Genomic DNA, 15,066 nt, shown 5'->3' on the forward strand with positions numbered 1-15,066 from the left:
GAAGAAAAGAGTGTGCTTTTTCTTCCACTGCCCTGTTTGGTTTCTGCCTTTAGAATTCAAAGATGTGTTTCATTCCTGGGCACCTAACAGGCTGAGATTTACATGTGAGAAAACATCCCCCAGGTTATTACCAAGGAGACAAAAATTGCTCCCACCCAGTTTAGCTGCCTTTCAGGAAAGAGACTGGAAAAATGGAAACAAGGGAGGGGAAGGAGATTCTATCTGAAGCTGAGGACAAGTAACACAGGTGAATCCAAAGTAATGGAGGCAAATATAAAAAAGAATATTATTTATTATTTTCTTTATTAATACTCACATGTAACCTTTGCTTTTTACACAAAAGTCGACTTTAGAAGAATGCCTCCTCGGCTTATCATGCCCAATGGGGCTTTTTCTTTCTGGACCACTTCCCCTTTCTCCACCCCCACCCCCACATCCAAATTACTCTTACATGTTCACAGATACCACGAAAATTTTGTAAACAAGATTTGGGTTACTGGAACTTGATTTCATGAACATCCCACTTCAAAATGGAAGGCAGGTGGAGGGCAGGGTAAGAAATAGGAGAAAGAGGACAAGAGAAAGCAAAGGAGAGGAGAAGAGGGGCACCTGGACAGAACGTTCAAGTCTTGCCTTTTCTGAGGGGTGTATGTGTGTATTTTGTGGCTGTTCCTTGAAATGCACTGACTCAAAACACTGACAGCAAGTGTCTGTGTGATTATTTATATATCTATAATAGAGTATGTGGGCTTCCTCCGTTTGAGTCTGGACTGTGTTTGTTTAAACACACTACAATCCTCTTTATAGGTATCATCACAGGGCATCAGGTCTCCCCCCTTTCAGAGACGGGGCTTCCGAAGCAGGGTCTTGCTGAGGTCTTTGACCTCTTCAGGACTGTTGACCCGCTCATAGCCCAGGACGGCCATGGGCTGGTAGCAAAACTCCTCCACCTGTTTTATCTGCTGGAAGGTGAGGGCGGTCCGCCAGGCATTGGCGGCCTGCGTGGCATTGCGTGCAGATACCACGAAAGGTTTGGAGGAGGAGCCCGAGCCACTGGTCATGTTCAGGGCAAACTGCTCCATTTCGGGGCTCACCAACAGTCCCACAAAATCGTACACTCTCCGTAGTGTCTTGACGGGGTCTCCCACCAGGTCCTCGTACCGCACCACCAGGTAGTGGCCCTGCAGCCAGTCAGGGGGCTGGAGGGCTGTCTGCAGTGTCTTAGCCATACTATTGCAGATGACCTCCATAGCGCCCAGAGCGTGGTAGTCCGCGGGGCCGCCCACGCCCTCCTTCTTGGCGCCAAGTTTGTGGCCCGCTGCCTCCAGGAAGGGCATGCGGTGAGCTCGCGGGTCTCGGCTGCGCACCACCTGTAGGCTCTCACGGATGAGGCCGTGGCGCGAGCGGATCCGTGAGCTCGCCACTGCGCGGGGATCACGCACCAGGTGGATGACCTTGAGGTCCAGGGCCGGATCTCGCAGCAGTGGCGCCAACACCGCCACGTCGAAGACGCGCACACCCTTTATGACTAGTGTGCGGTACTTGCGGCACTCCTCCTCGAAACGCGCCAGGCGCTGCGGCGGGCACTTCTTGCACACGCGGTCGTCCACCAACCCCACAACCTCCTTGCGGTAGGCGGGGCAGAGTGGTGACGAGCACACTACCTTGTTGGTGGCTGCGCCGAAGATGCCCAGCGTGGTGAGGTTGCGCCCCCCGCTGCCCGCGGGGCTATACAGTTGGAAGACAGAGAGGTCGCAGCGGTACAGAGCGCTCAGCATGTCCCGCGCTGCCCCCTGCAGGGAAACGGCGTCCCCCGGATACAGTTTTTGCCATACATGCCACACTGGCTCGTAGAGAAAGAACACCTCGGGATTCTGATTGAATAGCTCGCCGAAGAACGACGAGCCAGAGCGCCACGTGGTGAACACGTACACCAGCTGCCGCTTGTCCCCGACGCTCCTGGTGCCCCGAGTGCCATTGCCTGCAGGGGCCACAAACCCCGCCATCCCTGCCGCGGCTGCAGGAGCCGCCCCGACGGCGGCAGCTGGAGGTCGGTAAGGAGTGCGGAGGTCCAAACGGGCATGAGCACGGGGCAGCGCGGCCGGAGGCGGCCCCGGGCGCCCCCAGCTGCCTCCAGCTGCCCCTGCTGCGGCACCCAGCGGCCCATCGGGGTTGCACTGCTGCAGCGGCTCCTTGTGCCACTTGTAGTCCAGGAGGTTGAGCATGGTGAGCACCAGCAGCAGTGCATAGCCCGCGCACAACACCAGCGCCTTCCTACGGAACACCTTCATTCCGAGAGGGGACGCAGGCCAGCGGCGTCCTGGTCGCCGGGGCCACTGCGGGAGCAGGGCACGCGGCGCGGCTGCAGGCGCAGCGTGGAGCAGCCGAGGGAGCGCGCCCGGGGGCAGAGCTCGCGGCGGGCTGCGGCTCATCACAGGCACAATCCGGGCCGGCGGCGCGGCGGAGGCAGCCCTGCAGCCCGGGAAGGGTGCAACGCAGCGGGCTGGCTGCTGGCGTCGGGACTCGGGCCGCGACTCCGAGGCGGGCGCGGCGGCTGGTCCCCAGCGCCCAAGGCTGGCTCTCCCATGGCAGCGGCTCCGGGAAGGACCTGCGAGGGGAAGCGGAGTGAGCGGATGCGCCCCAATCTCCCTCCCAGCCTTCTCCTCCTAAGTAACGCCCACCCTCGGTTCTGCCCGGTTCCTCCGCTCACCTGGAGCCGAGGGCGCGTCCGGGAGCGGCCCCGGATCACCGCCCGGCGGACTGTCCGGCTGTCACTCGTTCCTCGATTTCGCTCCCTCTCGCTTCCGCTGTGGGTCCCCGCACCTTCGAGGGGACGGAGGAGTCGGCCGACTTATCCCTGCGCAGAGTTTCCGGGCAGCGGGCGCCCTGCGGCTCGGGAAGAAAAACTTTCACCCGGCCCGGAGCCCCGCTCAGCGCTCCACCGAACCCGGAGCGTCCCGGCTCCAGCGACGTCTCCTTCGCTCTCTCGGGACCGCAGCTTCCTGCCTCGCTCAGGGGAATGAAGCCGGCTGGGGGCGATGGCTGGGGGCTGCTTATATGGGACTCAGCTCCCGGCATAGCGGCGCAGCCCCTCTCGCTTTCGGCCTCCGTGCGGTGAATTTTCCCACCTCTCTGGCAGCGGTGGATGGGGCACAGCGCGACCCCACAACGGCGGCGGCGGCTGCTTCCATCACCAGGAGGATGCCCGGGCGGGCAGCGCAGGCAACCCCCGCCGCTCCGCAGCCTCCGACTGGCCCAAAGGACCCTGAACACACAGCGCTAGGCAAGAAAACCCAGGTGGGCAGCACTGCCCGACCCGCCCCGCCCCCAGTACCAGCCGCTTCTAGCCAACGAGATATCTAAGCAAAGAAAGACCCCGCCGCAGCCGCCGCCGGCGCCGCCGCCGCGCGAAAGCGGCGCCCGGGAGGATGCTGCTACCCGACTCCCCCTACGCCGGGCGACCGCAACGCGCTCGGGCCAGCCTCTGCGCGGCTCCTGCCAGCCGGCGCCCGGTTGGTGCGCGCCGCCGTCTGTCGCCGCGGCTCCTCCCCTCCGCCGCGCGGCCCACCCCCGTCGCCGGCCCCGCCCCCGCCCCCAACGCCGCGCCGGCTCCCACAGCCGCCGCCTCGGGGGTGAAAATGTGACCCGCTTTACCGCGATGCGCTGGGGCTGCAGTCCACTGGTCCGAAGGCGTAGCTCTCTGCGCGCAAAGCGCCGGGATGCGAACGCGGGATTCGGAGCGCGTCGGTGCCGAAAGCTGCCAGAGGCTTGAATTCTGCGTGCAGCTGCCGGACTCGGCCTCATGTTTTTGCTCTCAGAAAGAGTTGGTGATAAAGTTTGGGCAGAAATCCCGTCGGCCGTCCGCTCCTTGCTTCCCTCAGGGCCGACACTGCCAGCCTCTCCGGGCACTGAGGACACCCCCGCGCCCTGGAGCAGTGGGAGGACGCGGAGCGCCGTTCTCTGGCTTCCGACACCCTGCCAGCCCTCTCTAGCGGGTCTGTGGCTGCTCCTTCTCGAAGGAAGTAATAAATCTTTCTGACCTTGGGGGTCAGAGGAGACGCTTCAGTTTTCCGGAGGGGTGTGCGGGCGGGGCCGTCTTTCCGCTTTACTGGACCTCTGGCCGGGGCTGCTCTTGTTTCATTGTGCCCCACGCTGATGCTCTCCGCATTTCCGCTCGCGGTGCTGCGTCCACTGTGATTGACGTCCTCTGGAATTGGGGTGATGGGGGAGGGGAACGCCCCATTCCAATTTGCAGTAAAATACTTGTCCCGCTTCTTGGTTTTGTAGATGAGATCAAAGAACTTGACCCCAAAGGAAACACCGTTGTTGAAAGAAAATCATTTTTCAGTTGCTTTGGGTTTAAGTACTTTTGTTTAAGGTTATGAGGAAAAGCTTCTCTCTCTCCCCGCAACTCCCTCCCTCCCCAAGAACACTAAGCCGTAGCCTCAACTTCATCTGTAGAATGGGGACAGTTGTAACAGCCTCTGGAGATTGAACGGTGGCTGAGTATCAGAACGCGCACACGGAAGATTAGACCTGAGTTCAGGCCTCCAAGTGCCGAAAAGGGAATCGCTGCGGGGCCTCAGGCTCAGCACCCTCGGATAAACAGAACGCTCGCTGATCTGGAGGAGTTTTGTTGCCTCCTGTCCCAGCAGAGTTTTTAGAAGTTTATCAAAGTTACTGCACAATTATCTTTGTAGCATTTTGGGCAGACTTTTCAGAGGACCGTTCCAACATTAAAATGTTGCTGTTTGCGCCATTATTCTTCTGTGGGTCTTACAGAATTCCCTGAGTACAAAGACGAAAAGTCACTTAACTCGCTTTCCATGGGTTTTTAACGCTCTTTTTATGGATTTAGTTTCAGGGGAGAAAAATGTTCTAAGAACTTGATTTATCCTTGTTTTCCAGAAAAACCCGTAATGCCATGAGTACAGTTCAGCTAATTTTTTCTCCTGGGGAGGGGGGTTGGGACAGGGACAGTAGAGCTCAAATTTTATATCCAGCTTTCTCAGATAATGTAACATTGCCTCTGGGAGTGGGTCGAGACAGGCAAGAATCCCTGTTAACAGATGAAGGTGGCAGAGTTCAATTAAACGACTCCCCATCTTTTCCTTTTCTGGATCCCCCAGCCTCCTCTTCGCCTGCTCTCTCAAATGCCCATGCCCCTTATTCACTCACCACTTTTCCCACGAAAACTAAAGTTACATTGGTGCATGAAAAGACTGATGGGAGAGAGAGGGATTTGGGGAGGAAAGTAATTCTCAATTTTAATACTCAACATGCTTCCAAGAAAAATAATTTCTAATATTTTTCATTTAGTTTCTGGCTTTGTACTTACCCAGAAAAAAACTGAATTGCATTAGTCGATGTAGGGACCCTTTTTAAAAACAATTGTTTGCATAGAAATTCTGTTGCAATTTTGTAACACTTTACTGGTGTTGGCAAAATAGTAAATCCATTTGCCAAGTGCCCCCACAGTGAGTGCTCAGCTGGCATAAATTTACAGGTTCTGGCATCTCCACCCTCTCCTTGCTTGCAAATATTTTCCCATTTTGCATGGTGTCATGATTCATTCTGAACTTTGTTATAGCTAATGATATCTGAAAACTTCATAATGCTTTCCTTCCCGCATTTGTTTGGAAAATCCTTTCATTTTAATCTACTTATTTTAGCATAGTAATGATCCAGACATATAATACGTCACATAATAATGTCACTTGCTCAAGAGCCAGTCATGCCACAGGGCTAGCCTTGATTTCGGCTCACTGGTTTCGTTTGTCACAATTCCATCTCCCCCAGGAGCTCCTTCAGTCTCTGTCTTCTCTGCTGTAGGCCCAGTACCCCAGAAAATTACAGAGATCTTCAAGGATCTTCTTCCAAATGTTTGCCCCTGGGCACCAAGATAGATTCACTCCCTCATATTTTGAACAAATATGCATTTTCAATAGAACTTGAGATTATAGATTCAGGTTACTTATAATCCTTCATTTAAGATATGCTGCCATCGTTAGTCCAAGAGTGGCCCTTTTAAATGTCCTATGTTTTAATATAATGAATATGCATGAACCCATTACACAGCCCAAAAACCTCCAAGAGTAACTTAGTTTGGAAACTTAGATGAAATAATAAAGTTCTAAGAGGAAGAAAAAAAAACTTCCTTTAACAATCTCAAAAAGAAAGAAGACTACTTATGGCCAGGCACGGTGGCTCACGGCTGTAATCCCAGCACTTTTGGGAGGCAGAGGTGGGCAGATCACCTGAGGTCAGGAGTTTGAGACCAGCCTGAAACCCCGTCTCTGCTAAAAATACAAAAATTAGCCTGGCATGGTGGTACGCACCTGTAGTCCCAACCACTCAGGAGGCTGAGGCAGGAGAATCGCTTGAACCCAGGAGGCAGAGGTTGCAGTGAGCCATGATCACGCCACCGCACTCCAGCCTGGGCAACAGAATGAGGCTCCGTCTCAAAAAAAAAAAAAAGGAAGGAAAAGAAAGAAAAAGAAGAAAAACAGTACTTATAAATTATAACCACACTATTACCAGAGGGATTTAAAGGAGGGTTCCACCAAACTTTCAAGAACTAGATTGTTTCTGTCTCATCTCCATCAGAAAAGAGAACAAGAGGGCATATTTCCCCCAACTCATTCAAAGGGGATAATAACTACAGAGGGATTTCAGAGAAGAAATTTGGTCCTGTTCTGATTAATATATACATAAAACTCTTTTTTTATTATTATTATTATACTTTAAGTTCTAGGGTACATGTGCGTAACGTGCAGGTTTGTTACATATGTATACTTGTACCATGTTGGTGTGCTGCACCCATCAACTCGTCAGTACCTATCAACTCGTCATTTACATCAGGTATAACTCCCAGTGCAATCCCTCCCCCCTCCCCCCTCCCCGTGATAGGCCCTGGTGTGTGATGTTCCCCTTCCCGAGTCCAAGTGATCTCATTGTTCAGTTCCCACCTATGAGTGAGAACATGCGGTGTTTGGTTTTCTGTTCTTGTGATAGTTTGCTAAGAATGATGGTTTCCAGCTGCATCCATGTCCCTACAAGGGACACAAACTCATCCTTTTTTATGGCTGCATAGTATTCCATGGTGTATATGTGCCACATTTTCTTAATCCAGTCTGTCACTGATGGACATTTGGGTTGATTCCAAGTCTTTGCTATTGTGAATAGTGCTGCAATAAACATATGTGTGCATGTGTCTTTATAGCAGTATGATTTATAATCCTTTGGGTATATACCCAGTAATGGGATGGCTGGGTCATATGGTACATCTAGTTCTAGATCTTTGAAGAATCGCCATACTGTTTTCCATAATGGTTGAACTAGTTTACAGTCCCACCAACAGTGTAAAAGTGTTCCTATTTCTCCACATCCTCTCCAGCACCTGTTGTTTCCTGACTTTTTAATGATCGCCATTCTAACTGGTGTGAGATGGTATCTCATTGTGGTTTTGATTTGCATTTCTCTGATGGCCAGTGATGATGAGCATTTTTTCATGTGTCTGTTGGCTGTATGAATGTCTTCTTTTGAGAAATGTCTGTTCATATCCTTTGCCCACTTTTTGATGGGGTTGTTTGTTTTTTTCTTGTAAATTTATATACATAAAACTCTTAAATAAAATATCAGCAAAACAAATCCAGTCAAGTGGGGAAGAAAGGACAATAAACTAGAACCAATTTGGGTTTATCCCAGGAATATATGGTAAGTACTACAGAGGAAATAAAATATTAATGTGATTGAGAGTGACTGGAAGCAGCTATTTTTAAATTGGGAAAGTGAGGTTTGCAAAGAGGGGGGTGACCCTTGCAAAGAATGAGGACACATCCGGATGAAAACTGAGGGATGAGAATTGCATGCAGACGATACTGCAAGTGCAGAAGCCCTGAGTAGGGATGAGGTCTAGCCCAGTGAATGCAATTATGCTGTCTACCTGATTGGGGTATACCTGGTTTACAAAACCTGAAGGGGTTTCCTTAACATAGACTTTTAAAAAGCAGCTTCTTGAGAAACACAGATTGGGCACAGTGGCCCACTCCTGTAATCCCAGCACTTCGGGAGACCAAGGCAGGAGGATCACTTGAGCCCAGGAGTTTGAGACCAGCCTGGGCAACATAGTGAGACCTGCCCCCCAATACCCTCCCACTACCCCTTACCCCCATCTCCACAAAAAATACTAAAAATTAGCTGGGCATAATGGCACAGGCCTGTAGTCCTAGGTACTCTGGAGACTGAGGTGGGAGGCTCACTTCAGCCCATGAGTTCAAGGCTGAAGTGAACTATGCTGGTGCCAGTGCACTCCAGCCTGAGTGATAGAGCAAGACTCTGTCTCAAGAAAAAGAGGAGGAGGCAGTGGCAGGGGGCAGGAAGGGGAAAAAGAAAAAGAAGCAGCACAAAAAGGATGTTATGGGAGAAGGGCACATAGGTTTGCTTCTCTAAGAACATATGTAGCTAATTTCTAAATGTGTCGCTCTGGTGTTGTCTCTGAGCACCACTCTGTCCTCCTCAGACTCCACCTGGACTTCCTCAGCCTTTCTGCATCTTCACCTTTGAGACCTAGCCCAGCTATCTACTTCCTGGGTCTCACCCCAGCCTGGAAGGTTGGTAACAAAACCTGTGGCTTCTTCTTGCAGTTTTTTCCTTCCAGATATTAGAGGACAGGAGCAAGCTAGCTGGACCAGTGATAGCTGGAGATGCTCCGCCACCCCAGCTAGAACCACTGACTCCTCTAGCCCGCCAGCCATTGCTCTGTTCCCTGTTGTAGGCATCCTATTGGGTTGTGCCTGACCCACATCCATTCTTCTTTTCTGTGGTAACAGTGTCTGAACCAACACACCCCATTGTACGTGGATTTGGTGGGACCTTCAGCCAAATTGCTTCTTCCCTCCTCCCAAGGGGCAGGTACCTGACCCAAGCTCAACCAATTAGATGTTCTCTCCATGAAAGTTGCATTCATTCATTCACTCAGTCACTCATTCAGTCATGCTGTATGTATTGAGCTGCCAACATGTGCCAGGCAATCTGAATCTTTAGCAGAGAGATTCATAAGAAGGAAAATGGTTGCTGCCCTCTCAGGCCAACAGTGGAGCCCTAAAGCAATGGCTCATTATCTCTCACAAGGGACCCTACCCTTTTTAAGACTATTGTTTGTTCTTTCTTTAAAGTCTGTGAGCCACCCCAAATGCTTGACCAAACCCCTTTCTCCTCCTGCTTATGTTACTCACCATCTATTTCTGTTATTTACAATCAAAAATTTCTGGCTGGGTATGGTGGCTCACGCCTGTAATCTCAGCACTTTGGGAGGCCAAGGCGGGTGGATCACTTGAGGTCAGGAGTTCAAGACCAGCCTGGTCAACACGATGAACCCCCCCCCCTTCTCTGCTAAAAATACAAAGAATTAGCCAGACATGGTGGTGTGTACCTGTAATCCCAGTTACTTGGGAGGCTGAGGCAGGAGAATCGCTTGAACCCTGGAGGCGGAAGTTACAGTGAGCCGAGATTGTGCCACTGTACACCAGCCTGGGTGACAGAGCAAGACTCTGTCTCAAAAAAAAAAAAAAAAAATCTAATTGACAGGCTGGCTCGCTGCCTAATTACAGATCTGGTGTCATTCATGCTTTTGTCACTGTACCTTGTTCTCCATCTGTCCTTACAACAGGGCTTTCTCTTTGAATCCCTGCTTTTAAATTCTGGTTTTTAGAGAGCCAGTCATGCTAACGAACTCAGTCTCTGCCCCACATCAACATCAGTGGCCTCATCATTCACATCTTTCCTTGGACTTGATTGTCACCATCAACTGGCTGGGCTGCTCCCTTGTGACCCCTGACAGCCGGGATTGCCTTTACAATAACGAGTACACTCTTCTCATTGGATTTACTTCCAAAGCCACATCTCATTATTGTTATCATTATCTCCTGATTTCTGTCCCAAGGACTTTCTAGGTTCTTTTACTATTATTTATTTATAGCCCCCTCTATCTTTTTTTTTCAAGATAGTAGGTATGTGAGGTAGTTCACAAAGAAAAAGACAAAAAAAAAATTGATTAAAGGGAAAATAACATAAATTCAGGGGTATGGTCTGTGTAACAATTCATTCCATAAGGTTTTGCATTTGCTAGAGGTGAACAACAACAACAACAACAACAACAAAACAGCTTTGAGTTTCCCAGTAATCATAGTAAAAAGTGAAAATTAGCTGGGCATGGTCACTTACACTTGTAATCCCAACATTTCGGGAGGCTAAGGCAAGCAGATCACTTGAGGTCAGGAATTTGAGACCAGCCTGGCCAACATGGTGAAACCCTGTCTCTACCAAAAAATACAAAAGTTAGCCAGGCGTGGTGGTGCATGCCTATAACCCCAGCTACTCGGGAGGCTGAAATGGGAGAATCGCTTGAACCACTTGAGGTGGGAGGCAGAGGTTGCAGTGAGCCAAGATCTCACCACTGCACTCCAACCTGGATGACAGAGTGAGACCCTGTCTCAAAAAAAAAAAGAAGGGAAATTGGAAAATCGCTTAGATTCACAGCTTTGCCTGACATAGGGACTCAAGAAAAAAAATCTTATCTTCCTTCAATAATGTGAGCTTCACTCATGTGATTTCTTTATTCACTGCTTTATTCCCAATAAAGGGAATAGCACAGTGTCTGGTATATAAGTGCTCAATACGTATTTATTGACTGACTTACTCTGGCCCCTTATAAAAGAATTATGTGTTATAGAAAGTGGACTATGTCCTTCAATATATCTCTACAATAAAAACAACTGTAGAGTCAGCTAGGGATGTGCTGATTCTTATAAACAAAATCAATGCAATCAAATGGCATAACATCAATGCTCAGTTCACTAAAGGCAATTTCGTGTGGACTACGTCCACCACTCTGAAGGTCTGGCCTGCTGACTCATCTGAGCATGCTTTGCAAAGCTATTTTCATGCCAAAGTAAGTAGGGATGACTAGCTTCTAGGAAGAGGCTTCTTGGAGAAACTCCTGCAGAGAAGCAAGAGACTTAGTTTCTGTCACCTCTTTCCACAGCTCCCTGCCAAACCTTCCCAACAGCAGAAGAAGCTGCATCCTGTGCTACCCTCAATTAGAAAGTGGTCTTGAAGCATTTTGAAAATTATTTCAATTTTTCTCTCCCCTCAGTTTCCCATGATTCATGAGTTATGAACCCACCAAATAGGATTGAAGTCGGCTCTGTCCAGTGTGCCTTGCTCTGGCCACTGCCCCTCACCTCTGTCTGGAGCTCCAGCTTCTGGGAATTCTTCCCTGGAACAAGCCTGTTCTCTCCATGGGGGCCTGCCCCTGATGACTGGGTGCTTAGAGGCCAGACCTCCTTGCGCCCACTCACAAAGATGGCCGTCCCATGGACTGTGGACATTCTGGGCTACTCTCCCACCTGGTCCTAATGGCTCAGGAGAGATGAGCCTCGCTGTATTTTGAAATACAACATTTGAAATCCTGGAGAAGCTTTGACACTGAGGTTTTAGTGGGTGATCACAAATGCTTTAAAAATAAGTAACCAGCCCAGGCTCGGTAGCTCACATCTGTAATCCCAGCACTTTGGGAGGCTCAGGCGGGCAGATCACCTGAGGTCAGGAGTTTGAGACCAGCCTGGCCAACATGGTGAAACCCCGTCTCTACTAAAAATACAAAAATTAGCCAGGTGTGGTGGCAGGTGCCTGTAATTCCCAGTTACTTGGGAGCCTGAGGCAGGAGAATCACTTGAACCCGGGAGGCAGAGGTTGCAGTGAACCGAGATCATGCCACTACACTCCAGCCTGGGCGATAGAGCAAGACTCCATCTCAAAAAAATAAAATAAAATAAAATAAGTAACCAGTCACCAAAATCAACTGTCACGAGGAAGCAGAGAAAATGTCACATTAGTAGAAACTCCAAGAGACATTCATATGGCTCTGCAGTAATAGAATTCGGTTTAAAACAAATAAAGCAATGTCTACTGTAATACCCCCATGTCTTCAATGTCACTTCTACATCAGGTACTACAGAATCTGATTTAAAGGGTTGCCAATTGGAAAATCTCTTTATTGACAGAAAAAATTAAGCTCCTTGAAATTCAGAAACAGTATCGGCTCCGGTACAGAATTTGGAATCAACCCTAGATTTAATTCCCTACAGGTTTACTTTCCAGGTCTACGTTCTTGGAAAAGATACGTAATTTCTTCAGGCCTCAGTTTTCCCCATCTGTAATACAGAGCTAATAGCTGTCTCATAGAATGGCTAGGAAAACCTGGAGAGAGCTCAGAAGTAAAGCATATGTCATGTCACAGCACTGACTAGTTATGAAATAATAATTCCTGCCCCAACTCCCAGGGAAAGCCCAGGGCTAAGAGCCTCTTTTTCCTGGGGAGGAGGTAAAGCTGGTTAAAAGGAGAATTCAGGATCTACAAGAAACAGGATGCTATATCACTTTCTTTACCCCTTTCTTGATAAGGACATTGGGGACTTGGTTTGGTGAAGTCCTTTGGCGGGGCAGGGAGGGTTGAGGTTTGTAAGGGAAGAAAGATGGAGAGGAGATTTCGATGATTAACAGAGAGGAAGGGGCCCTTCGCAGCCAGTTCACCTGTGAGTTTTATTGGTCTTGACATCCACTTGGCCTTGCTATCCAAAGTGTGGTCAGTGGATCAGCTGAATTGGAGTCACCTGACAGCTTGCTAGAGCTGCAGAATCTTAGGGCCTAGACCTCCTGTGTCAGAATCTGCATTTTAACAAGACCTCTGAGTGACTGGTTCACATTCAAGTTTGGGAAGCGTGGTAGCAGCCGCTATAGTATTTAATGTCGAGTAAACCTCCACAGTGAATAACTCAGTGTTGTCCAGGTGGGTGAACTGAACCCCCTACCTTCCTGTTGCATGACATTATCAGGTGCATAGTAAAGGCTTCTTCTGGAGCAGCTGCTAGCCCATGCAGTGCACTTGTGAAAATTAGAGAGACAGGTCCAGAATGGCTATTATTAAAAAGGCAAAAAAATAACAGATGCTGGTAAGGCTTCAGAGAAAAGGGAATGCTTACTCGTAGTGATGTAGGATTTTTCTTCTCGGTCACTTCGCAAGCCAGGGACTTCTGACCAGCAATACCCCCTCCCAGGTCCCACTTGGCCACACTGGCATGCCCCAGCTCACCTGTATTAGAGCTTGTGCCCACGTTGGGCCACTCCTGAGCTCTTGTACTGCACCCTATTTACACCTATCACCTGACAGGATTTGCAGGATAATTGTCCAGAACTAGAAGGCTGATCCAGATTTTTACATTACCCATCCTTTCTGTTTCTTCTGAGCTGTAACCGGAGATCACTGGTTGGTTCACAGGAGTAGGCAGAGTTAGTCTAAAATGTAGGCAAAATTTTAACTTATAAGACTAGAATTTAATAACAAGTATATAACTTTTAAAAAAAATAATTTTTCTCTCTCCAGTCATCATTTTAGTTACAAAAAAAAAAAATGACAGGACTGAATTGTTTGCAAAATAAGCTTTAGTCTTATACTTGGCCTGATTATTTGCATCAAGTACAATAAGGATAATTATTTTTCACATAGGCTTTTAAAGTTGGCTTTGATGGGGCTGGGCACGGTGGCTCCCACCTGTAATCCCAGCACTTTGGGAGGCCGAGGCGGGTGGATCACCTGAGGTCAGGAGTTCAAGACCAGCCTGATCAACATGGTGAAACCCCATCTGTACTAAAAATACAAAAAAATGAGCTAGACGTGGTGATGGGCACCTGTAATCCCAGCTGCTTGGGAGGCTGAGGCAGGAGAATCACTTGAACCTGGGAGGCGGAGGTTGCAGTGAGCCAAGATCACACCACTGCACTCCAGCCTGGGCAACAGAGTAAGACTGTCTCAAAAAAAAAAAAAAATGGCTTTGATGGAACTCTGTTCAGGAATCTCAGATAAGACCTTTTAAAGCTGAGCCCAGCCATGGGTTTGTACCCTCAAATACCTATGAGTTGGGTAAATTCCTCTCTTTTTTGTTTTGTTTTGTTTTGTTTTGTTTTGTTTTGTTTGAGATGGAGTCTCACTCTTTTGCCCAGGCTAGAGTGTAGTGGTACAATCTTGGCTCACTGCCCTCTCCACCTCCCAAGTTCAAGCGATTCTTCTGCCTCAGTCTCCCGAGTAGCTGGGACTACAGGTACGTGCTGCCATGCCCAGCTAATTTTTTTGTATTTTTAGTAGAGACAGGATTTCACCATTTGGGCCAGCCTGGTCTAAAACTCCTGGCCTCAAGTGATCCGCCCACCTCAGCCTCCCAAAGTGCTGGGATTACAGGCATGAGCCACTGTACCCAGCCTAAATTTCTCTCTTCTTGAGGTCCCAAGATAACATGGGGCTCCCAGGCCTGTTAGAAAGTGACATTCTTTACTCACCACAGGTTAGGAATCCTGTATAGGGACTAGGTAGACAAGGTATGAGGCCGGTTTTCCCAAGGGGCTTTTATTGGCTCTGCAAGTCAAGCTTGATTTTTTTAAGGGAAGCATGCCCTTTCCAGTCCAAGCCTTGGTAAAACAACCAGTTTCTCCAATTGTATCCTGCTGCAAAACAAAATGGATTCTTATTGATTGCACTGATGCAAATAGCTATGTTGCCGTAAGTTAAGAATACTCACAGTTTCCAAATTCTAGAGAAACCAGGCAGAGAGAAACAAATATGCCTCAAATTTTGTTCACAGGAGTATATCTTACTCAATTGTTAAAAGCTGTAGATAGCTCAAAAGAAAAGTTTCCTTGGCTCTGAAAAACAAAACAAAGATCAGCAATGTTTTAAGCAAAAAAGTTTAAAAAGATTACTTCAGTTTTTATGTTAGTTCAGTCCATTCAGTTAACTCTTGTTGGCTTGATATTCAGGAACATTTCAGCTCTTCATGATTCCTGTATGTTTTCCTCTATTCCAATGTTACAATATCCAAAGCTATCAGAAACCTGCATTTGAGATCACCTATCAAAGTCCTATAGCTGATTATAAACCATAGTTTGAAGAGGATCAAAACAAGGCAACAATTGTCTGTGAATGACAAAACGTCTTTGGGTAGTCACATTCAA

The 15,066-nt window shown here is 48.8% G+C and overlaps 1 protein-coding gene across 1 annotated transcript; it reads right to left on the reverse strand.

Annotated features, from left to right (window-relative positions):
• Nucleotides 1-274: 274 nt before the first annotated feature.
• CHST2 (carbohydrate sulfotransferase 2) lies at nt 275-4,358 on the reverse strand. Its single transcript, XM_017955811.3, has 2 exons — nt 2,711-4,358; nt 275-2,608 (listed from the first exon to the last, which is right to left on the reverse strand). The coding sequence occupies exon 2, from the start codon at nt 2,430-2,432 to the stop codon at nt 840-842; it is 1,593 nt and encodes a 530-aa protein (XP_017811300.3). The 5' UTR covers nt 2,433-2,608; nt 2,711-4,358; the 3' UTR covers nt 275-839.
• Between the last annotated feature and the right edge of the window lie 10,708 nt (nt 4,359-15,066).

This window comes from Papio anubis, chromosome 2, assembly GCF_008728515.1.
Source record: "Papio anubis isolate 15944 chromosome 2, Panubis1.0, whole genome shotgun sequence".
Taxonomy (NCBI): Eukaryota; Metazoa; Chordata; class Mammalia; order Primates; family Cercopithecidae; genus Papio; species Papio anubis.